We start from the raw sequence: 25,483 nt of genomic DNA on the forward strand, positions 1-25,483 counted from the left end.
TTAAGTTTTCAGTGTGTTTAATCATATCTGATATGGAAATGTTGATATTTTCATATCGTCCAAACTGAACTGGGAACCAGGTAAGTAGAAAAATTGAACAGACGAAAACACGGCCTCATTAAAAAGGAAATGAACATTAAATATTAGTGTCCACTTTACATTTGCCCTCCTCCCTCTTTCTTCTGCTTCTGTTTCTTCTTCTTCTTCTTCTTGGCTGCCTTGCTGTCAGACTGTGTCTTGCTCTTCTTGGCTGGGCTGGGCTGAGAAGCCGAGGCGCCGTCGGCCGGTCGTTTCTGTTTTGTTTTCTTGTCATGTTTCTTTTTGGCTTGTCCTTTGTCTGCTCCCGCTTTGTCTTTGGAGGTCGAGTTGTCCGCCACCGCTGCTGCTGCTGGCTCCAACACAGGCTTGTTGCGCTTTTTACGCTTCTTTGTTTCTGGCAGAAAACCTTTCTTCTTCTTGGGAACTTGCTGTTGGCCGTCCTCCTTTTCAGGCTTCGTCTTTTCGACTTTGGGTTTCCTAAAATGTAATAAAACGCTTTTAATCAAACTAATTTGTTCCAGAGAACACTGTTTGAGAGAACACTAAAGCCAACAATTTATATGGAGCTGTGTTTATTTATTAGTTAAATAATTTTTTCTAACAGTTAATGAACTGAATAGTAAAATATATAACATAATGGTGGAGAAAACAATCGCAACTGTACAATGAAGACACACTGGTGCTGCTAGTTGAGATATATTAAAAACTTTACACTGCTGCTACAAATTGAGGAAACAGTGATTTAACGTACACTGAAGTCACTGGTTTACACTCAACTCTCTGCAGAAATCTGATTTCCTAAAAACCTCTGAAGCAAGAAACCTGGTTTAGGTTATCAGGGATTAGAGAAACCTGATTTTCCCTGCTAGATTTCTCCTGGAGAACATCAATCTCTTGGCCACATTAACATGTAACTGGATGTCTAATTGGCTTTTGTATATGCACATGACAGTATGGCTGTGACAGCAGAGCACACAGAGATGCATCCTTGTATCTAAAATAATCCAATTCAAAGTCTAACTGAGGCTTAGTCCTCATGAACAAGGGTACATTTGAAAACAGTTTTTTCGATGCATTTCGGCCTCTCATCCACACAAACTGTGTTTTAGGTCACTGAAAATAGATCTTTTGTAAAACTCCATCCAGGGAAAGATTTTATGAAACTGTTTTCAGTGTTGACATTCAAACAGGGACTTTCTTGGAGAGCCGGTCTCTGCTTGGTGAGGCATCACAAATGAGGCAACATTTTATGCAATGGTGGACATGACTAAAACAGTGCTATTCTAACTTTGTTAACAGGACTTTTTATATGTTTACACATAAATGTACAGCCAAACTGACCTATGTGAGTTAAAGCTCACATAAAATACTGAGCCTGAGCCCAACCAAGCCCGACCCCTCCTAAAAGCACTGGTCGGCTTCTAACGCTTGGGACACACTGGCTGTGTGGCGGCACAAGCCACGCCTGTCTCCAGTGGTAAATGAACCAGCTCGGTGGATCAACGACTCTCCTCACTGTATTTCCAGGCCAGAGGAAGGACAGAGAGTCCGGCTCAGAGCCTGGCTGCTCCCTCTCTTTCTGTCCCTGCCTGCAGGGTGAGAAGGAGAGGGAGCTGCTGTCCGCTGCTGATAAAGCAGTTAAGGAGCTACCAGGTTACAGCCAAAGAAAGGGGAGATGATATCAATCATTCAATTAATATATAATGTACGATATATGTTGGATTTAAATTTTTTAATATAATTTTTTTTACATGAATTTTACATTTTAAATTCAAAATTTAATATACATTTTAAATTTCACTTTAAATTTTGTTTTATTTATGTATTTATTTATTTTCTAATTCTAAAAAAGAAAAAAAAAATAAGAAAAAATCCACAGCCCAGGCCCTACCCAACCCGGCCAATCAGCACACATTTTCAGGCCAAACCCGGTCCGACCTGTTGGGCTTTTCGAGACCCGCTGGACTCAGGCTGAGATTGAGAACTCTAAACAGAGGCGCCATAAATTGAATCTGGTTATCACTTCAACCCGCCCGAACCCGGCCCAATCTTTTGGGCTTTTCAGAACCTGTCGAGTTGGACTAAGATTGAGGACTCTAAACAGAGGCGTCAGAAGGCGCTACAGAGGTCACAGCTCCAGGTCGCCTTCCTGTAATATCTTGTTTTAGGCCTCTGAATGGCCGATGTCCTCTTCATCTTTGCGTGGGTTTAGGGGGTTGGCATGCTTTTGACAGCGCTTCAGCTGTGTTTATACACGACTTGTGTGACAGGAAATAGGAATCATTTATCTGTAATACAAGTTAAGACAGACCGAAAGTCTGGACACTGTGATTTATGCCAGAAATGTGATTTAATGCACAGATGTTTCCTTTAAAAGTCACTGTGTGCAGACTTCTTAGTTTGTCTTATGTACTGTTTTTGAAGTTCCGCCCCCATGCATGACATTCAATAAAAGAAGAGGAGCGTTGAGGATGTATCTTTACAGTCATGTTCACTAATTCAGGTTAATATAAGTGAGTCATGGTACCAACATTATGTGTGGGACAAGGGAAGGAAATCTGATTACTGACCTGGTGCATGTGTCTGAGGATTTTACAGAAACCTGATTATTACCTGCATAACCTGATTCCTCCCACTAATCTTGTTTCTGCGCACGCAAACACACACTCCACATCTAGAGCTCACACCACAGTGACTCACATGACTCCAAAGTGTTTCATCACGGCCCAGTAGGTGTCCTCTAGCTTGCCCGTCTTCTTGAAAGCAATGACGCCGGTCAGAGACTGCAGAGCCTTCTGAAGGGGCTCCAGGTCCACTGACAGTTTCTACACAGTGCAGGCACCAGAAAGCAGAGATATGAGTCTGGACTGAAACCACAGCAACACATTCCCTCCCATGACTTCATCCTCACACTCGCAACCCACACCTACCTGCTGCTGAACGTGCTTGACCAGGAACTGACAGAGCTCCAGGCTTTTCAACACCTTCTCCTTCACCACTTTGCTCTCAGTTTGACCGATCTGCTGGAGACTCTGAGAGGAGACGACACTGAGGTTAGACTGGTAGCCAGCTTGACTTCATCATCAGCTGATCCAGTCACTGCCAACAACCTCTGATGTGACAGATATGATATTAATCATGTATTTACTGTCCAAGTGATGACTTTGTCTTCGACCCCAGAAAAGGACATAGAAATAGTTTTATTAAGATGACATTTAGACATTTTCGGCAGCTGGTGATGCCTCACTGTCAGTCTTCCCATTTAGCATTTATAAACAGTACAAACATTTAAAGGAATACTGATATTTTGTATATCAGTCATTCATCCTGTGTAAAGCAGCTCAAAAGCGAGGACTGACGTTACATCTTATAAGCAACTTTTTCTAAGGAAAGTTTTGGCACCTGGAGTTAAAAAGTCTACAGAGGAGTTTGCTGTTTGTTTGGGAGGTTGGTTTTTGTCGACACAGAGGTGATGTGGTTTGGCGAAGAATTGCTGAAGCATGTAATTATGTATGTGTTTACCCTCAGCTGTCCTGTGGACGCACAGAGGTCAGCGAGAGGCTCTAATCATCATTTATCACAGCACCATGCAATTTCATAAACCCTCTACAACATCATAATTAAAATTTGCAGAAGCCTAAAGGATGGTGATGATGTGTAATTGTCTCTGCTAACAGTGAAGAACTGATGAGTAGTTAAAACCTCATGTTATTTTACACATAGAAAAATGACTTTTAATCTGTTCAGAGGTTTACAGAGTTTTTAAATTTAAAAAGAGAGGACAGGTACTGAGTCGGTCTTTGGTTATGTCTTACAAATCAACGTCCAATATTCACTCTCCTTTTAGCTCCGTTTTTGGGCTCCACCAGCTCCTGAAAAAAAGTCAGCTCTTTAGCTATGTTCAGGAGCAAGTTGCCAACTTTGTTTATCAGTTGTTTGCTGCTGGACATGGAGTGTTCAAATTCTGACTTTTTAAGCACCCAGAGCAAAGGTTTTTTAGATGTGTCAAAGTTAACGTGTTAATAATGAGTTAAGGCAAATTCCTTTTAACGCCACCAATGTTTCTGATGCGTGATTAACGCACTTGCATTCTGTAATTATGACCCTTGGCCCACCCAGTAGTTTGGTAAATCAGGAAGCGATGCAGCCAAAGGTTGAGGATGGCAAGCAGAAACAAACCTCTGTGAGGAAAGACGTCTTTTCAAAGCCCGACAAAATGATTCTCTCCACTAAAACAAAGTTATTTGCATTTATTGTTGATGTGTGTAAGTTACCACTGGAGTACATCGAGCTGCTTAAAAAATGGGGTGTTTAGTGATCCTTAAGAAGGGTAAAGACACTACATTGTGTTAGGGTTACTAAGAAATGTTACATTCAGGTCAATATGCTCATCTGTTGTTGCTAGTTGGGCTTGAGTTTGCCATGTTGCAAGGAGCATGCTCAGTGTTAAAGGATTACTTCAATCCCTAAATATTTATTTGTTTATCAATTACTCTCCCCTGGTTATGTTGACTTTGTGAGGAAAACTGTGCTTTTCCTGCATGCCTCCATGGTGAATAAAGAATCCAGAAGTGAAGAATGCTATCAATGAATTCAAGTCATAGGGTCCACGTTTAACAAAAGCAAATCCATATTAAAACATCCGTTTACAAACTCTCTCACAATTTGTTAGTCAGTATAATCTCTCTCTCAGTAAAGTTATCCAGTCGTACGCTCAGGACTTCCCAAACACATGGATTTTCACTAAAATCTTTTTGAAACACTTCTGCATAAACAGCACAGATGCAAAACGTATTTTAGTCGACTAAAAAAAGGCCCAGGAGCTGCTGGTCTACAGTACTGAGTGTACGACTGGGTAAAAGAGACTTGGGTTATACTGCATGAGGTGTGTGATATAGTTTTGCTGTTGTTAACTGCTACAACTTCAATTCACTTGTTTGGAGGGCAGGAAGTGTTCCTTTAACGTTGAGATGTACCCCAGGACTGTGATGTAGAGCTGCGTTGACCCACCTCCACCAGCTGACCTGAGACCTTCGCACAGAGCTCCGTCCACGGAGCGCCGCTCAGCAGCAGCCGAACCTCCCTGCTCTGCATCCCCCGCAACACCAACACACACGCCTGACCCTGAACACACACAAAACAATTTCCATCAACAGGAAGTCCAACGTATACATGAAGTAAACAGACAGAGCTGAGATGGAGGAGGTTCATCTTTACCTGCTGGTGTACTCTGACCCCAGATGTGATGTGTTGCACGGCTGGGTCCAACAGCCTCACACACAAAACCTGGAAATAACACACAAGCTGCGTTAGTTACTGTCAGCGGAGACGTGACTTCTGTCTCCACAGTGACCTGAGCTAACTTCATGTGATGCTGTACTCACGGGGAATCTGGTGAACAAGTCTGTGAACATCTGAGCGGTCAGAGGGCTCTTCCTCCTGCCCATGAAGGAGCTCAGAGCCTCAGAGAAGATGGCGGAGACTCGGTCTACATCCACGTTACCCATAAACCTCAGCTACACAAAAACACACCATGAAAGAGCAAATACACAACGTCAGGGATTTTCTTTCTGACAGCTGTGAATGCAAATTTTGACAAGTCTTAAATTATTATACCTCAATAACTATTCAAAGGATAACCATGAAATTTTGTGCCACATTTATGTTCTCCAGCCTATAAAATCTACTGACTTTGGTGAAACACTGACTTTTCCTTTTCCATGAGGCCTCGATCACACAGAAAGCATTTTAGCAGCTGGAGGTGGCTTTTTGTAATTGTTTTTAATGACAATGAAGCTTTTTGCTTGCTGTTTTTGTGTTATCTAACAATCATTTTTCTAAATTTTGTCGTGTATTTTCTCGTTTGGTCTGTAAAAGTCACATCCCAATTTCTCTGAGCCCAACAAGATGTCTACAAATAGCTAATCTATAGATATTCAGTTTAGGAGGCTGGAACTAAAAAAATAGCTGAAATGATATATTGCTTATCAAAATAAACAAGAAATATGTGTGTGAAAAAGACGCTCTGGCTAAAAAAAAAACAGGGGGCTGAGTTATCCAGGACTGACCCACTTCTTGACCCAGTAATACAGGAACAGACCTGGAATTTTTCTGGTGCAAAGCTGGACTGGAGTAACAACTATTGTGCAGTTATCTAAACAGAGCAGCACCCCCGAGTGAAATCATGAGTTCAGTGAATTAAGGCAGGTGACAAATAAAAACATACTTCATTTGCTGCAGCTCCGTCGGCTGTCTGCTCGTCTTTGGCCTCAGCAGGTGGAGTTCCTCGCAGCACTTTCACCACGTACAGAGCCGCACTGCAAGGACAGGTCAACATCAGCAAAATACAAAACATTAGAGGCACAAATTACGTTTGGGGGCCCTGATATTTTATCGTTCATCTTGGAAACAGACTGCCGTGTCAATGCACATTATCGTTGTTTGGGTACAGTCAGATGTCTGACAGGACTACTCCATATTTCTGAATGCTCTTTCCTGCTTTTAGGTTGTCAAAAGTTCTCTTTACAAACACTTAAGTATAAAGGAGTTTGTTTTGTACATGGAGAACAAAACCCGATATAATGGTTTAACCAGACTAAGCTAAAAGAGACAAAGATCCCCCGGCGCAACAGATCAGTAAGAGGAGAAGAAATCATCAATCATTGGTAAAATAATCGGAAATCTTAGTGCCAAAATGTGTGCAGATTTAAACAAGAACAGGTTCCTGTTTTTTCTTAGCACTGTTGGAATATCAGACAGTTGGCCCCTTTCAATCTAACCACTGAATGGACTGCAGAGGGCCCAAAGAAAAACGGCTTCCCAAAATATTTAGAGCCCAGTTGAGGTCCAATAATGAATTGAGGGTCACTGGAAAACAAATTCAAAATCAAAGTTCCAACAGTATTCTCCCATGTCATGCAACAAAAGCTCCGTTTACACGGCCTCTTCGAGGTGGGAATTTCACGCTGTTACGCTGCCTTGCCGTTCTCTATAAAAGGTACAATTGTAGAATGAGGGACAGAGTTGTCTCGCCTTTAAGGAGGCATCAGAGATAGTAACAGCGCCAAAACACAATGGGACAGCCAGCAGGACAGGATCATGGGTGGCACAGGTGTGACACTTTGACTATATGTTACATGTGCAACTCACCACGGGAGATTTAAAAAGTAGCTGACAGCAGTTAGCAGCTAACTCAAATAATAAGAACAGCAGCCAAAAATGTCGCCAAATTGGGAAAACAATGTGGTCCGGGAGGTCCTTACCCTCCGAGCAGAGGACAAGATCAGCCGCCATATAACAGAGACGGTAACTGATTGTTAATGTTTATAAAGCTTTGCCGACGCACATGTTAGATGTCACACTAGAGGCGAACGCTGTCGTGTTACATGCCACGCCTGTCACACCTCTTTCAATTCCACAATGCTGTAATGCTGTCTAAAAATCACACGCTGAAGCGTGATGATGCTGCTGTCGTTTGGTTCTGTGTAAAAATGCAAAGGAGGCGTAAAGAAGGGACTTCATAGCGGCCACATAGCGCCATCTCTGTGTACAAAGGTCTCTTGGGACATCGACTGAATGGAAGTTTGAATTGTTCAATTCTTCTTTTGGGGCTGAAACTATTTCAAATCCAAATAACACATTTGGTGTCTGAATTACTATGTTTTTATCTTTGTGAAAATATAAATATTAACAGAAAGAGAAACATCAATATAACAGTTGATTCCAAACTCTTGAACGGTACTGGAGATGTCTCAGAATAACGGAAAGTCTGAACTACATATTGTCTCAAATATGTGTAAGAGCATTTTCAAACTATTATACGGCTTTCAACCACATCTCACAATCATATTTTTCATCCCTTATCCTCTAACTCTACATGCTATAGTACTGAAACTGTCAGTCATGTTATGCATCATACCCTCTGTTTGTTCTGCTTTAATATGAATCCCATTTTCTCTCTTTGTATCAGTGACCTATTTTTCCCCCACATGGCACCAACGAAGACTCTTCTTTAGCCACGCATTCACAAATGTTCTTAAATAAATCATGTTTTTATGTTGTATCCCAATTCTGAAGTGCCGTAGCAACTACATCAACAGATCTTGTGTTACTAAGGATTCCTGTAGCAGTTCCTGTTTTGATTTTTAATGACCTCTCCTCACTGTGTATTGTGCTGTCAGGAAGAAAATGGTTGCTGTACGGTGGAAACCACCACATTCGTTGTCTGAAAGGCAATGGTCACTAACTTTTCTGGGTATTATTCAACGTTATTCAATGTCAACAGCTCGGATAAACGGGGCTGAAGAGGACAAAGTGAACATGTAACTCACAGCAGCAAAAGCAGTGAAGATCCTTGTGTGTCCAACTGTAATTTAATTATAATGCACACTGTTGAATCTCATATTTTATGTACCTCTTGAACCTTTCTGAGTGTTATGTATCTGTAGTCCTGTCGGTCATTAGGTGGGAGTTATGGGAGGAGGGAGGGAAGGGAAGGGGTTGTACATTTCTTTGATTGCACTTTGTTCTGCCAAGAAAGACGGGAATAAAAATTAGATCACAAAAAACAATGAGTTGTACCTGAAGTAGTAGAGGCAGACTGAGGAGTCGGACAGTTTCTGGGCTTTAGTCATCAGTTTGTCCAGCAGGTCATAGAGCTCCCCCTGTCTGTCCCCGACGGTCCTGCAGTAAACCTTCGACCTGCACAGCTGGTTCCTGGAAAATCACACAAACAGGCCACGTTAAGAAAGAATAAGTAAATGCCTACATATCATCCAAGCTGAGCCTGACAGCAGCAAATCTTACTGGAAGATCTGTGTCAAGTTCAGCTCCATTTCTTGGGCTGCGTGTTGTTGGCTGTTAGAATTTCACAGCAAAGTATCACAGAGGAACCACATGTCAATAAAGTGCTCCTTTTAAATAAAACAAATATATTCTATTAGTGTTAAAATTTTGTTTTATTTATAAAACAAATCATCATCATAGTTTCCTGTGAGTTTCACCAGTCATAGCAGTCCCCTGCATGACAGATATGCACAAGACACATATCTCACATTTGTCAAAAAAAAAAAAAAAGACTGCTGAAGACCATGCAAGGTAATTCCCTAATGTTCTGAACAAAAGCCGGGGTTAAATGTTTTGCACCATGTGCAACACTGTGGTGGAACACAAACGACAACGATTCTACTGCAAAACATCTCAAGAGAATGGCTGAGACACGTGGGCAACAAGCAAGACAAATCACCATGACAGAGGCTGGTGCATTCATATCTACGGCACGTGCTGAAAAAACAACAACACACTCACACACACAAAAAAAAAAAACAAAGGACGGAGACATCAAACATTAAAACAGTGACAGACACAGATGTTGTGAAGCAGCTCAGTGCACCGTCGATGTGAGTTACCTGAAGATGTCTGCAGCTCGCCGGAGGAAGTCCTGCTCCTGCTGGTTGCTGTCGGAGCTCATTCCTCTGTCGATGATGGTGAGCAGAGGCTCCACCAAACCCAGAACAAGAGGACTGCCAGCCTGCCGGGCCACGAACACCTCCACCAGGTCCAACACCTACAGCAAGACAAACAAGACAGGGAGACAGCTTTAAGTTTGATAGAAGGTTTTTTTTTCCACTTTGATGGAGCGAAGCTCTCAGTTTCCACCTGTGTCTAGTCTCTGTGCTAAGCTAAGGTCGGCCAAACACGTCCTGGAGCTGCACTGTGCACACAGCTGTTATAAGTGTTCTTGTAAGTGTTGACATCAGACTGAGGAGGACGTACCTTGATCTTAAAGTCTCGGACCAGCGCCTTCTCTTTCTGTATTTTTGTCTTCTCATCCTTCTTGGCTTGGTTCTTCTTCTTCTGCTCTGAGAACAGCGCCGCCAGGCCCTTATCCAGCTCCATCATGGCGTCATCATCCAGGTCTTCATCGCTGCTGCCGTCCTCTTCTGTGGCCTGAATGCACAGCACAACAGAGGACACAACATGAACTGGGATCTGACGCACGTGTTGCTCTGTTTCTCATCTGAAGCGTCTCACAAGACAAGAGCATAGTTTAATGAATCAGGCAGAAGGGCAGCTCGATTATAATTGTAATCACAATTATACTATATGAATTCTTGAGTTATGGTGAAAACCTGATTTGTGAGCTCACAGTGACCTTTGACCACCACATTCTTATTAGTTCATTTTTTAAGTCCACGGGGAAATTCGAACCAAAACTGAGGAAACTCCCTCAAGGCCTAAATATATTTTTGGGGGCATTTTGCCTTTATTTGATAGGACAGCAACAGCATGAAGGGAGGAGAGAGGGGGAATGGCATGCAGCAAAGGGCCAGGGGTTGGAATCCAGCCTGCAGCCGCTGTAGCAGAACCACAGCCTTTGTACATAGGCGCCTGCTCTACCAGGTGAGCTAGTGGGCGCCCCCTCAAGGCCCTCTTCAGCTATTACACTCACGAAAATTAGTTGAATGCAAGGTCACAATGACTTTGACTTTTGACCACCAAATTCTAATCAGTTTATTGTTGAGTCCAAGTGGACGTTTGTGTCAAATCTGAATAATCCGACCAGTAAATCGGTTGGGCTCCAGTTACACTGACAATAAAATGTATAAAAACAGAGGTGCAGTTGACGGTACTCAACTCAAGTTGTGACGTGCTGCTCTGAAACATCAAATACAAGCTGAAGACTTGGAAACTAAAGGGAGACTGTACTAGAAACATCTGCTGCGTTTATAACTGTGCTAAGCTACAGAGCTGCCTCAGCTACACTGTGACTGATGTGGAAAATCACACCAAACGAACACCACGTCTGAAAACCCACCAGAGCGTTCTGCTGCTTCAGGACCTTCATCAGCTCCAAACGGAAATTTTGGTCCACCTCTCCCTGCTCCATCTCCTCCTCTTCCCCTGACTCCTCCTCCTCTGACTCCTCTTCCTCCATCGCTTCGTCACCTTCATCCTCATCAGAGTCATCATCTGATCCATCAGATTCCTCCTGGAAGAGCAGAACCCACATGTTTCAGGACAACAAACATATTTCTTCTAAAGCAGCACAAAAATCAAACTGTAACAGTGAAGACACGTTTATTAAGAGGAATGAATAAAAGCAGGGTTCCCAAACATGTTCATGGACAAGTTTCAAACCTTTTCAATGACTTTTCAAGGACCCATAATATTATTTTTTTATTTCTTGCCCCACTTGCACGGCGTTTTTTTTATTTTTTATTTTTAAACATATCAGATTCAAACTCTATTCAAACGAATGCGTGGGAGAAAATGGAATAATGTACGTGTTGGTACAGAAAACATTATCACATATCGACGCATATTCGAGCTACGCTACATTGTCAGCTCCAGGAAATAAATTTGCAGAGTTACAGTACGTGACAGGTTGTCCATGGAAGATTACTGTAACAGTTTCATTACACAACGAAATTTCATGACATAACTTTCAATAACCTTCACTAGTTTCATGACTTTTCCAGGGTTTCCATGTTACTGATAATAAAAGAAATTACTGTTGCTGTATACTCTGTAAGAAGATCTGACCTCCATCTCCTCATCGTCGTCCTCGTCATCTTCCTCATTAGGTTTCTTCTTCTGGGTTTTGTTGTCGTCGGTGACGACCACAGCAGCGTCCTCCTCGTCATCCTTCTCTGGGTCCAGGACCTACACAGGGCCCAAAAGTCCCATCATTACAACCACTTACAGAGCTTCCAGTGAATACATGGGACCTAAGTGACTCTGAAAACAATGAGAGATCACTCATTTATTTTATTTGGGCAGGTAGCCGACAAGACATTTGTCTGTCCATCCATTTTCTGATGGCGATCTGGTCGTCATGGCAGCAGGATAAGTCTGTGTATGACAAACACTTTACAAACTCTGAACGCACAACTGAGCTTGGCTGAAAGCTCTGGAAAAACAAAGTTACTGGACTTTGTGATTGTCCCACTTATGTTTAAGTGTAATAATCCTCCACTTAAACAGACAGTGACAGGTGCTGAATTTGACTTTGACTTTGTACGTGTTACTTACATCTAAGATGGCGGTGAGGGCCGCTGCAGTAACGTGAGGGCAGATGGTGGAGAAGACCGTTTTGCAGACCTGTCTGATGTGTCGGCTCGGCTGGGACAGCAGGGACAACAAGATGTCCACCATCACCTCCACCCACTCTGGCTCCTCCTCCTGCTGCTCTGTGGCTGCACCAAGGAGAAAAGCACACATGTAAAAACACACTTTAGTTTTAATTCTTTTTTTTTTTTTTTTTGCCCACTTTGGGGCAGCAGAACAAGCTGATATTGTAGTTCTTGTCTTTTAAACAATAAGGTTACAACCAAGCGGGAACCTCTGGGGCTGAAAATTGAAGCTGACACAGAGGTGCCAAAAACTGCAGTTCCTCTAATGGCCACTTGAGGCTGGCCCCAGAAGTGAGTCAATCAACAAGTCAAAATATTGCGAGTATCACGATATGAATTTTCATATATATGTTAAATATTGAAAAAGATGATATGGCACACCCCTACTACAAGCTACACCAATGGTATGATATGCTGCACACTTCAGGTCTACTAAGTGGGCGTGGTCATCTCTCCGCCCTATTTAACACTATATAAATTACAAATTTAATGTTTGCTACTTATTTATAACTTATAGCTTAATGCCTGGTATCCACAGAGCGTCTGATCACATCAGTTGTTGCCAGATCTCATGAGAGTGTGTTACTAAAACAGAGACGTCTCGAACAAAGTTAATTTTCTCCTGATATGTTCATCAGGCCTCTGAAATAGCAAGAGCTACAGCTGCTGTTTTAAGTTCATCAAAGTTAATTGTAGCATTTTGGTTGCCTAAAAGTCTTCAGCGTTTGGTTGTATGGACAGTAAAAATGCCAAACTTAGGCTTCGAAATGGGAATCAACAAACCAATGCGTGACGTCACTGTGACTGTTGTTGGTTGTCGTACCTGAGACAGCTCCATTTGCTGAATTACAAATGTCTGTTTTTTAAAACCAGTGTCCTTTAAATTTGACATTTTTTGCTTCTTGTAAACAACTGAATGATGTTCTCAGGGTTTTTTACATCACCAGGCAACTGCAAAATATCAAAATGTCTGAAGCATGAAACATGAAAGCCCAGAGTGACACGACTGAATAATGTTTTCTCCGAACACATACAGACATCCAGTTTGGACTGGTCTCATCTCTCCAGTGACCACACTGACAACTGATATTAATCTAAACTAAAGAAGGGTCTTGTATCTGCAGCAGTTAGTGGAGGTGTCACGCTCGTCTCTTCTGCAAACCCACTCCTGTACAGTGCAACAGTCAGATGTGAAGGGATGATGGAGGCAGCTAACCTGATGCGCCAGATGGTTTGTTACACAAAACCATCTGAGAAGTTGTCATCAGAAAATATTTGAAAAAGGGCGAGGACCTACTAAAAATACTTGGCAGGTGACTGTATGAATCATCTGTCTGTCACCATCTTTAACGGGCCGGTCAGAAGAAGAACAAAAACATCTAGAAAAGCCTTCAGTGCTGTTCTGTCCCTGATTGACACAAACACATGACGCCTGACGAAGTGGATTCTCGCATGATCTTGTGACATTGTGAGAATCAAGCTGCTGTCGTCAACACTGTGTATGAGGCCTCACCTTGTTTCTTCTTCTTCTTCTTGGCCTTCTTCTCCTGAGCCTTGTCCACGCAGCTCTGCAGGTCCTTCATGATGTCCAGCAGCTCTTCAGGGGCCTTCAGGACAAAGGTTTTGTGTCAGCAGATTAGTGTTTGTTGATTGGAAATTAAACTACAACACCAAATTAAAGGGAGAGTTTGGTACGTATCCATAGTTGGCACACTCCCAGTTTGGAGAAGCAGGCAGGAGAACCACCACTGAAGCTAAGCAATCAATTAATCGTGATTTGAGGTCATATTGCCCCAACATTTTTACACTGATGTTATCAGTACGTTCTGTTAGTTTTAGATTTTAATGACTCCTAACAGATTTTTTTTAGGTGGCTAAAATAAGTTTTACTGCAGTCCATTGTTTGACTTCCACATTAAACTCCAGCCTGCTTCTCCAAACTGGGGGCGTGCCGACCACCATGTACTGTGTGTAACACACTGACTCTGGATAAGCACCTCATACAAGCCCACTTCAAAAAATCCAAACTGTCCCTTTAAGGCTGCAGTAACGACAGTACTGCTGTTTCACGGCTCTGGCGGTATTCTGTACCTTAAAGAGGTGCATGCCGACCAACAGGAAGAGCTGCTGGAAGGCGCTGCTCTCTGCAGTCGCGCCTTTCTTTGCTTTCTTCTTCAGGTTTGCCACCGACTCCAGCATGCTGGAGAAACACACATGTAGAGGCGGAGCTGTAAAACACGGCCCTACCTCACAGCACTTATTAAACAGACACACTGGTGTAGCAGTGGAGTGTCTCATTTGTTTAATGAGATGGTGAACAGAAAAATTAAGCTGCTGAGTTCAGTGTTATTTCATTATAGAAACGATAAACTACATGAAAAAGATCCTCGCTGTATTATCTGTCACTCCATCAGAAGTAAATGAATAATTAAGCTGTATGTTAATCTTGTCCTGCTCCTGTCAGTCACAGAGGCCACACTCTGAGGAGATCCTGTTGTCCTACCTGTCCCAGGCCTGTCTCTGCTCGGGGCTGAAGGGCTGGCTGCTCTGGACGTGTTTCGGCTGGTTAAGCAGGACTTTGGCGTACTGAACCAGGTGGTAGATCCACATGGTGCCATCGGCTGTGACACCCTGTACACGCTTTTGGTTGCCTTCGGCTGAGTCCTCAATCAGAGGCAGGTGGTGCATGGACAGGAGGAGTCTGGAGGGTGGACAGACGGAAAGTCAGTGGTTCAGATCACAATAGTAAAATGAGTCATTCCTCAGGGGGTTGTGACACTCAGAAAAATGTCTTAGCTGATCTACAGGTGTCTCTTTGACAATGTAAGTCTATAAGATTAAATCTTTTTGGGCCCCACAGCATCATGTGACAGACCCAGAAGTTGTAATTCGGCATTTTACCACTCAAAATATTGGCTTCAAAGCCCGACACTGTTCCTGGGGGCCTGGTCTTTGCATATCCCACATTTTCCAACTACAAGGATGCAGATGGGCGGAGCAAACAGAAAACTAAGCTGCAGACGTGAGATTTTGATTCACTGACCCCTGCAGTTTGGGAAAATAAAAGATCCAAACGTTTCCTCATCACAATTCCATGTCAGCTCGTGTCTGCGCAACCATCTGTACAGGAAGCATAACTGAAGCTTAATAAGTCTTAAAATCAGTTGTTTCTTGGCCAGTTCTTTGTGACACCAGATAATAAATTCATAAGAAGCATTAGAAGCGTGACCGAACAAATGCTGAGAGGAGCAAACTACACTTGCTGTAAACAGTGGCTGATATTTAAGAGGTAGCTGAGAAAGAATAGCAGAGAAGCTCATCTCTCACCCAAAGAAAGAATTGACAAGCACTCCTCTGGTTTTCTCATCCAGTGGGGCAGAAAGCTTCCCCTTTGTCTCGGGGATGTCGTCCGAGGCCTTCTTGGCACTGAAGAACGCGTGGAAAAACACAAACCTGGAAAAGAAACAACACCAGCTGATGGCGCTCTCTTCAAACAAACACTGAGACCTTAACATGGCTCAGCTACAGGCAGGTCTCACCTGGCCACATCCATGATGAGATCCTCCTGCTTCTTCACTTGGTAGTTGTCAATGATCGAGGAGAGCCGAGAGACGATCCACTTCCTCAGACGGAATGTGACGTTCTCCCCCCTGAGGAAGGAAAATCAGTTACATCCATCCACACACATCAACGTGCTGCTAAACAAACAGCAGGCGTGCACACTCACTGTTCTTTTCCTTCCTGACTGTCCTTCTGCTTGCGGGTGCTGAAATCCAGCAGCTTGTCCAGCTGAGGCTGCAGGAACATGTTCTTCAGCCACTCCACGTACTGCTGCAGAGCTGCAGGCTGCAGGTGCTGCACCACCCTCCACACCGACGGTACCACCGGGTAGCCCCTGTTGGTCAGCGAGGAGAAGCCCACCATCACTGCCAGCTGTCTGTCGGCGTCCTGACAGCCCTGCAGGAAGTCCGACACATAGGTCTCCATCTCTGGGGCCAGCTTGAAGCGGTCCTTTGTCTGAGAGAGAAAAATGATGCATGAAATTGATTAGTTTGCTGTTTGTGTGCATGATCACTGGTTTAAACAGGTATAGAGACCAATGAGGGATGAGACATTAACCAATATAAACTAAAAATCTCTTTAGGTGGCAGTGGCACAGTGCTGCAGTGTTAGCATTGCTGCCTCACAGCAAGAGGGTTCCTGGTTGGAAACCAGTGTGGGGGGTTCAAACCATGGGGTGGACAAGCTCTTCTGTGTGGAATTACTGCCTCATGTGCCTCCACAAACCTATCAGGTTGCACTTACAGTTTACATCTATGTCTGTGAAAACATGGATGCTTCATGGATGTTTAATGTGTGTTTTGAATCAACTAAACTTTACAGCACTTCACAGAAACTCCACCACCAACTAGTGTTTTGGAGGTGTAACTGCAGAGTGACAGACACACCACCACACTAGTATAAATGCTCACAACGGCGTAGGCCACGTGCTTAGGCTCTGTACAGAACTGATGCACAAGTAAAAGTCACAATGTTGTTTAACCTTCGACCACCAAAATCTAATCAGTCCAGTCTTGACTCAAATTGGACATTTGTGCCAAATTTGGAGAAATTCCCAGGTGTTTTTGATATATCATGTTCACAAGAAAAAGATAGAGGACCTGAAAGCACAATGCCTCTGGCCGTGGCTACCACCAGTGCAAAGGCAAAAAAAACATTGTTTGTATGTTAACTTGAGTTAACCAGAGCATATGCTAACACTGTTTGAGATGATGTCCTGTTGAAGAGTGTAACCTGTCGATTAGACCGAGTCACTGACCTGAGCAGACACCACGTGCTCCCCGTAGTGCGTCATCACCTCTCCAGACAGCACCTCCTTCAGCTGGGCCACAGACAGAAGAGGCAGGGCGCTGCCCAGCAGACGGAAACTCAGGTAACTGGACGCAAACAGGACGACACCAGGAGAACATGTTAGCAGAGTGTAGTTACCTAGACAATACGACATATGATTTACAGACGCGATTAATTAAAGGAAACACAGGCTGCAGTTTCGTGTGCAGCTGAGGTGAATATAAAAGCTGCAGACACTACAACAGCTGTAGGATTTAGGGCACGCTCAGCAGAAATGCCCTCAGCTCTGACTGTCAGGATCAATGTTTCTAGGCCCTTGTTGCACTCCCACTGTGCAGGCGATGCTCCCTGTGAGGACTCACCGAGCTGGCCCCGGTGGCTCCTTTAGCATGCCGTTGATGATGGCGTTATTCCAGAAGAGCTGGAAGCTGTCTTCCTTCAGTGAGAGCTTCAGGAGGTCCAGGACCACCGCTGGGAGGACACACTCCTTCTTCACCGACTGGGCCGCCATCTTTATCACCTCAGTCAACCTGCAAGACGACATCACAGGCTGCTTAGATTTCCCACACAGCAGGTGTAGTGAGGGAAACTGGTGCATACTTAAACAAGCTGAAAGGGGGCATATCTCCACCTATCTTGGAGTAGTAAGACATACTTGGGTCTATAAATGGATTCCCCTCCTGTGCTTGTATACTGGGACAAGGACAGTAGTCCAATTGAATGGCCTAGTCAAGCTGTAACTGTAGCTCCACTTAACTGTGCATGTAAAGGTACTGACTGTTCTTACTTGGGGATGTTGTCGGCGTTGATGATGGTCGACGATCCCAGCAGCTTCTTGAGTTTCTTGGGTTTGAGGGTTTGTGGGAAACGCTGCAGGGCGACCAGCAGCAGCTGCAGCTGCTCTGGAGTGCTGAAGGCTGATGCCAGGTCAGTTTGCAGGGCGCCAAGCAGGACCTCCTCGAACACCTCCTCTGGGATCTGATGGACCGCGCACACACGTCAGTTTAAGAACAGAGTGGGTGGATGTGTATTTTAAGAGATGAAAGAATCGAACTACTAAAAGTGGAATTCAGGATTAACGTAAAAGATAAAACTTAAACGCCTTGTGCATGATGCATGTGTATGTATTATGGTTATAGTGATATGGCCGCTGTGTCATTATAAAGTTGTCACCTCGTTAAGGATGTCCATCATGGTCTTAGTGGGCAGGTCCTTCACATGTTGTCTGTGTTGGCCGAGGCTCTGAAGGAGCTGCACACATCCCAACACCACCTGGGGCTCCTGCAGAAACACAAGAGAGACCAACACCATGTTACACTACAGCTCACACACACAACCTTCACACACACATCACAGTGTGCAGCTGTAGATTCATTGATGCACACAACATGTACGTTTTGGTTCTGACATAATCACTATTTATCCTGCAAACACAAAAATCTGAGACGATGAATCGTGGTGAGAGCGCTTACTTTGGAGAGGCGGCCGGACTGCTGAAGGGCGAGGACGCCAAACAAGTTTCCAAACAAAGCATTTCTGAAAAGTTTCTGAAAAACAAAAAAGAGAGAAGACCTTGATGTTTTTAAAAAACCCATTCATGAAGCTTTTAGAGTCGACAGAGAAAACGTCAAACACTCACCTTTTTCACTGCCTGCAAATTGTGCTTTGCTTTGATTCTGTCTAGTGTACTCTGCAGGGAGACGTCTTCAAAGGCGCTTAAGACCTGAAGAACAAAAACTCATGTCATTTCCAGCACAGAGCTTTTATTTTGAAGTGCCATTTCCTGCTGTAGAGTGAGTGACTAACGGACAGTTACTTGACAGAGACAACAAACTAGCTTAACAACATGGTCAAACACAAGTCAAGTATGACGCTTAATGTATTAAACTGTGTGGACCTTGAACTACTGACTGATGACAAATCTGGACCTGTGGCTGGACCAGTTGGGAACCACTGGCGTAATGAGCATGACCCAGGAACTGTAACAGCAGCGTACACTAATGCCACCGACATGGGCGGATCTACTGGGGTGGCATAGGGTGGCAAATGCCACCCTAAAAGAAAGCCATGCCACCCCTGCTGCCACCCCAGTTGGCAGCAATGAATTCAAAGAAAAGTTATGGCCAATTTGACATTTAGGAGCGCAAATCTCCAATGTCCGACTGCAGTGAATGCAGCACAAGATAACGCCAGAGCAGCAAGAGACTGCTTTGTTTGGAAAACTGAGTGGAGCCAGAGGGGTAGCCTATTCCAGAAAGCGGGTTTAGTGAAAACTCTGAGTATGTTAACCCTGAAATGAGGGAAACTCTGGGTTTTCAGTTCCAGAAAGAGAGGTAAATCAAACTCTGAGTCAATCACCATGGCAACTGAGTCTGTGAACCTAACCTGCTCGCTGGTTAGGTTTTTCTCTGTCTCCTCCCTCTTGCACGCTGTTTCATTTCCTCATTCATTCAGTCCGTGTCAAAGCTTGTATCGAAGCGCATTAATTAGCGGAGATTTAACGTCCGTCACAGTCTAAATCCTGCTGGATATTAGTTTGTTACTCAGGACTGTCTTAAGTTACTGAATTTATGCACATCAATCATTTCTTTGGACATCAGTTTTTGTCTTTATTCAAATATTACACAGCAAGAATTCATCCTCAGCTCAGAATCAAACCTCTGTCCTTTTTATATTTATTATTTTTTATAACACTGTGCACAAGGATCAGACTGTCAGTCTGTTAGAGCAGCTCCGAAATGTTTTTTTGCACATAATGTGTAGGTCTAATTATTTAAATTTTAAAAATCGGTATGAAGCTTTAGACACGTAGTATCAATGACTAATGATCTCTATCACTGATGTCATTGGTCGCACTGATGGAACATAATTCCTATAGCCTAATATTGGGGATTATGTGTTAATATTTCTGAGTGCAGCATTTCAGTGTCTTTAAATTTACTACATTTGTGGCTGAAATAAAGTCACTGAATGCTGTTGAGTCAAGATACAAATAGATGTCCAACATTTTAAAATCTACTGTATTTTAACCTCAATGTCTTTCCAAGTGCAAACCACCAAACATATTATTACTGGGTCAGACTGTGAGTTTACAGTCATGTCTTTATGTCTTTGATCTATAGCCTAGCCTATATGTTTTAAATCTTCCTATTTTTCAGTTGCTGCCTCCTGTGTTTTTCCCCATCAGATTAAATCTGAACAAATATATTATTATATATTATTAATATAATGTAGCCTAATGCATCTACAGCCTGATACACAGTCAGATTCCACCACATTATCTTCATTAAGGAAATGTAAGCCTGATAAATGATGAATAAACGGACAACACTGAATAAAACTTTTTTATTAACTTTATGGTTAACTTATTTACACTTTCCTCGCTTTGACTCAGGCTCTTCTTTTTAAGATAAACATGTACCGTCTGCTACACATGCATTAATATCTCTACATCCACTGGATTAAAATGGAGGCGAGTCTTTTATTTACCTGTTGCCATGGTGAATCGTGGAGTCAGAGCTCCACTTGATGATGACTTTTTATTGTCGGCTTAACTTAGAGTGAACATAGCTACTCAGAGTTGACTGAACTAACTCAAATCAGCTGTTCTGGAACCGGTAACTCAGAGTTTCCCATCTCAGGGTAAATCAACTCAGAGTTCAGGGTTAGACTCAGAGTTTGTTGAACCTCCTTCAACACTTATTCCTAATATGAACTGTTTCACATGAAACCTCAAATGTAAGACATTGATTGCATGAGATTAAATTTGTCTGTTTGAGTTTGTAAATGGCAGCCCGTGCCCTTATGTAGTGTGAACATACTATTTCTCATCAAACTGTGATAACTGTGATTAAATTCAGTATATATACATCTGCCATATGTTGCCACCCCTCAAAAATTCCTGCCCCCCTCTTGCCACCCCATAAATATTTTTCTAGATCTGCCCCTGGCCACCGAGCAGTCCTGTTCAGTTCAGTTCGGTACGCTTTTTTTCTGTTTCCACTGTGAAAAGTTGTGGATGGTACCAACAGAACTGTTCCATACAGTCCCCATGTTTGGTCCCCCCTCTGTTGGGGTACCTAGCACACAGATCTGGTAATAAAAGGTGGAGCTGTGAACACTGCAGTCTGATTGGTCAGTAGAGGACGGTCACTCTGCTCAGGGCTGAGTTGTGTCTGGTGTTGAGGCTCATGTAACCACTGTTCATACAGTGGAGAGTTTTATTAGTAAACTGTAACTATAAAATGAAAGGATGTTTTGCTGCCTCTCACAGCAGCTGGAGTCTGAGAAACAATAACTTCATTCACTGGGCCGACTGCCAGCAACTTTTAAGGTGGAATGTTAACTTGTAATGTTACTCAATGCATGAGTTGATGACATGAATCCATCAACACACCTTAAATATCACTTTGACAACTCTGACCATCACTTTAGTTTTTATCGTCTCTCTTGGATGACAGACACTCTTAGTAATGAGTGGATCTTCAAGCGTTTTAAAATATATATATATATGAATTTCGACCGGATTACGTGAACTGCATAAATTCTTATATTCATGTCACAGAGCATCGTTCCTGTGGGCTCCAGCAACACTAAACCCCTGAGCTTGCCTGAGAATGACTAAATGCACAAAGCTGCTATTTTTAAATATCCCATGGAGAGACTCTCACTGCAGCCTGTTCTATTTTGTTCTGAAAATGTCGGTGTGCAGCCTCGTTCTATGGACGATAAACCAGGTGCAGATGCACAATCTATGAGGAAATACAGCGAGTGCTGGATGGAGCAGTGAGTGACAACAACCCGTCCACGTGAAAGAGGAATGTTTGCGATGGAAACGTTAAACAGACCGAGTGTCTAGGTACCATGTCTGAAGGGTCACTTTTGGTTCCAAAGGTACTGTACTGAAAGTGTTTGGTGGAAACGGGGCTTAACTCACCAGTTTGTCCACATTTTGTTAGCACCATTTGGTCTTATTTAAACTTAGTAGTGCTGCATCACTTCACAGACAAATGGAAGCATCTGCTGCTTGCAATGATCCAACTCAGCGTGGGCGTTTAAAGTCCGCCAGAAACAACAGTTCCGGACCATCAGGACCAGTCGAACCAGCAGATGGTGGGACAATTTCCAGAGTGGGATTGTTGTTGATGAGGAGTGGAAGGAAAACTTTCACATGTCCAGAGCATCACTCGGATCTCTGAGTAAGCTCCTTTATCCTTTTATCAGCGGGGAGTAGGTGATGATGAGATCTCCAGTAGGTGTTTAAAAAAGGTAATGTAGCCTGTACACTTTATCACCTACTGCACAATGAGGGGAGAATGTGGAAGACGGCTGACGTCGGCAAGCATTTGGAGTCATTTTTGTGTTCTAGTGTGCAGAGATTCTTGAAAAATGAAATTCGTGTAGACAGATCTTTTTTTTTTTTTAAATCAAGGAGGAAAATATCAGTTTTTGAAAATATGTTTACATGTCACCAGGGCCTTAAACATGTCGCTGAAGTATCTATGAATGCTGACACTGAATAACCATGACACAGCCTGTTGGCCCGACTCTGTAGATGTTCTATGACGGTCACGACTCGCCACAACTCATCATACTGGTTTCGGTGGTCATCTTCACTCACCTGTCCCAGAGCCAGGCTGAATCCAGGTCTGGCAGCCTCTCGTGTGTGAGCCAGTCCGTCTACCAGCCTTTTAAAGGTGTACTCCAACTCATCTGCCTGCAGAGCACAGACAGCAACATTCATCATCAACACTCCATAACACAGATTTAATATAAATAACACGATTCAGATAGATTACAACATAACTTCCAACATACTGGACTCAAGTACGATTTTGAGCTACTCGAGTATGTCCTTGTTATTCTACTTTTCCACTGTCTACTCTGCATTTATCTCACAGCTGTAATTACAAATCATTTTACACACGTCTTATAACGAGCTTGTGAATTAAGATGCTTTGTTATAGATTAAACTATCAAAAAGTAAATAAGACAGTAAATATATTTGTACATGTCTATACTATATTACACTGATTATATAATAAGATATTAGATATATTATGAGTACACTTACTTTTTTACTTCAGGTATTAGGGTGACAATACTTAAGTGACAACACTCTAACCTACATCTAACTTACATTAATGGTGTAGGGTTCCTATTTTTAAGTAAATAATAAAAATACTTCTTCCACCACTGATATTAAAACTGTATGTACCACTAACAACCAGTGGTGAAATATATTTACTTACTATGTGTCATTCCTGTGGTAAGTACGGGTCAATGACTTAACTTGATCATCAAAATGCATGGCCTGATAAAAAATAACACTGTTCCTTAAATTTGACCGGATAGCTGACACAAGGGACCCAATACTGTGGGCAACCTTTGAAACTGTACTCTCTGAAGTAATTGTCAGAACCTTCGTCTTGTCTGTGTTTAATCATTCATAGTTGTTTGACATCCAGACCTTGATGGCAATCAAACAGTTATAGAGGTTAAGCAAGTTGGTTTGTCATCAGGCTTAAACGAGACATACAGTTAAATGTCGTCAGCATAACAGTGATATAATATACCTGACAACTGGCTAATGATCTGACCCAGTGGAAGCATGTATAAAGCAAATACTACAGGATCTAAGACAGAGCCCTGAAGTGTGCCACAGGAAAGAGCAGCAGTATCAGACTTGAAAGGAACACATTAATGCCTCAATGTTTATAGTCCAATAATATAATATAAATTATTCTGAATTGGGGCATTCTGCACATTCAGTACTTTTACTTTTAATGCTTAAAATTTATTTTGATGTTAATACTTTTATAGTTTTACTTAGGATTTTGAATGTAGGACTTTTATTTGTGACAGAGTACTTTTACACTGTGGTGTTACTGCTTTTACTTATTAAAAGATCTGAGTACTTTTTGGGTCACTGCTGACATACACAGCTGTAACACTACTGTTCCCGTCTTAACTTAACCACGCTGTGCTCTCACACAGCCTCTCAGTCACTGTCCTCACCTTGTTGTTGGTTTTCAGGTACTGGATCAGGTCCTTCACCGCTTTCAGTCGGACCTCCTGATCCGGTTTGGCTAAGTCCCAAAAGAAGTCCAGGAAGACCCGGTTCTGTTGGAGGATCCCGGCCGGTCGGACCGGCTCCGGTGCTTTAACGGAGAGCTCCACCATCTCTACAGACATCTCCTCACACCAACACTGCAGCTGTACATGCTGCTGCTGCAAGAGGAAAACGTGCCTCTGATACTGCTTCCGGGTCAACACTTCCGCATTTTTTTTTCTTCACCAAAAACTTTATTGGGAAGATATGTACAAATGTTTTTCATTTATTTGTAAATTCATTAAATGTATTCAGAGGTTTTTTTTATTTGTGGAATTTGTGTATTTTTAGATCCGTTTTATATTTGTAAATTATTTTTTTGATTTTACTTTTTTATTTTTTGTTATATATATATATTCTAATAAATACATAAATATAGATATTATGAAATGATTATGATAAATAATGGAAAATGTTCTCATACTTTACTGAGTAAAACTAAAAATGCTCAATTTCAAATAAAAGTCCTGAATTAAAACTGTTACTAAAATAGAAGTCCATATGTTTAATCAGCAAAATGAACTTACAGTATCAAAAGTACTCTGATAGATTTGTCTTCATATTATTTGTGTGAAATATTCATAGAAAATAAGAGTTCAATTTACACCAATGGCTGTAAATTTAACTTTTATTTTCTATGATTAATATATATAAAAAAAATAAGAGCGGAGTAGGACCAGATAAGTTTTTGCTTTTTACCCCTTTTCAAACAAGAACAATATTTGAGTTGCTGAGGATTCCGTTTGTTTTTGTTTTTATTGTTTGTTTTGTTTGTATTATAGTTTAACATGTTCAGTAAATTGACTGAAATGATTTATTCTAAATATACATAAATATTTATAATAAATATTAGTTGTATAAATATAAAACAGTTTCCACAAATACAGAAACATATTTGTAAACAAAAACTATTTTTCAAATATAGAGCAGATCCACAGATACAGAAATCTAAATGATATATTTATAAAAACAAAAACACTCAGTGTACATAAATGTAAATCCACAAGTTTATAGAGGAGATTCAAAAATAAAAACCAGATTCACATATCGCTTCAAAAGTTGTAAATATTAATAAGATATTTACATCTATTTGTAAATTAATTAAATGTATTCACAGATTTTCTTTTATTTGTGGACTTTGTTAATTTTTATAGATCTGTTTTATATTTGCAAAATACTTTTTTGATTTTATAATTTTTTTATATATATATTTGTGGAAGGTGTTTTATATTTACAGTTTACATATTAAAACAGATTGTCAATCTGTTCACACAAATAATATTGAGACAAATCAATCTTCATAGAGCTCATTAACGTAATATATTAACATAGAATGTTATATTATTCT

At 42.0% G+C, this 25,483-nt stretch overlaps 1 protein-coding gene across 2 annotated transcripts; it reads right to left on the minus strand.

Moving 5' to 3' along the window:
* Window positions 1-24,297, minus strand: mybbp1a (MYB binding protein (P160) 1a). 2 transcript variants are annotated; one of them, XM_033646935.2, is made up of 27 exons: window positions 24,042-24,297; window positions 22,645-22,740; window positions 18,664-18,747; window positions 18,497-18,571; window positions 18,198-18,305; window positions 17,812-18,002; window positions 17,387-17,554; window positions 16,993-17,110; window positions 15,901-16,190; window positions 15,713-15,823; window positions 15,501-15,626; window positions 14,677-14,874; window positions 14,265-14,373; window positions 13,687-13,780; window positions 12,073-12,236; window positions 11,584-11,703; window positions 10,856-11,029; window positions 9,814-9,987; window positions 9,447-9,604; window positions 8,620-8,754; window positions 6,266-6,356; window positions 5,424-5,555; window positions 5,257-5,325; window positions 5,050-5,163; window positions 2,970-3,071; window positions 2,740-2,864; window positions 1-516 (listed from the first exon to the last, which is right to left on the minus strand). In XM_033646935.2, exons 1-27 carry the CDS (start codon window positions 24,216-24,218, stop codon window positions 156-158), a joined length of 3,864 nt encoding a protein of 1,287 aa, XP_033502826.2. In that variant the 5' UTR covers window positions 24,219-24,297; the 3' UTR covers window positions 1-155. The 2 variants fall into 2 exon arrangements, with proteins under 2 accessions (XP_033502826.2, XP_078028407.1); XM_078172281.1 differs by having other exon boundaries at window positions 12,073-12,230; window positions 24,042-24,282.
* Between the last annotated feature and the right edge of the window lie 1,186 nt (window positions 24,298-25,483).

Source organism: Epinephelus lanceolatus, chromosome 11 (assembly GCF_041903045.1).
Source record: "Epinephelus lanceolatus isolate andai-2023 chromosome 11, ASM4190304v1, whole genome shotgun sequence".
Taxonomy (NCBI): domain Eukaryota; kingdom Metazoa; phylum Chordata; class Actinopteri; order Perciformes; family Serranidae; genus Epinephelus; species Epinephelus lanceolatus.

Bases quoted from the DNA above. Each gene is read 5' to 3' on its own strand.
- mybbp1a (XM_033646935.2), bottom strand. From the start codon at position 24,218: ATGTCTGTAGAGATGGTGGAGCTCTCCGTTAAAGCACCGGAGCCGGTC. The intron at 18,748-22,644 runs GTGAGTGAAGAT...TTTGTTCTTCAG, and splicing joins TCAGCCTGGCTCTGGGACAG to GTCTTAAGCGCCTTTGAAGA. The intron at 9,605-9,813 runs GTACGTCCTCCT...GTCTTGCTGTAG, and splicing joins TCCGAGACTTTAAGATCAAG to GTGTTGGACCTGGTGGAGGT.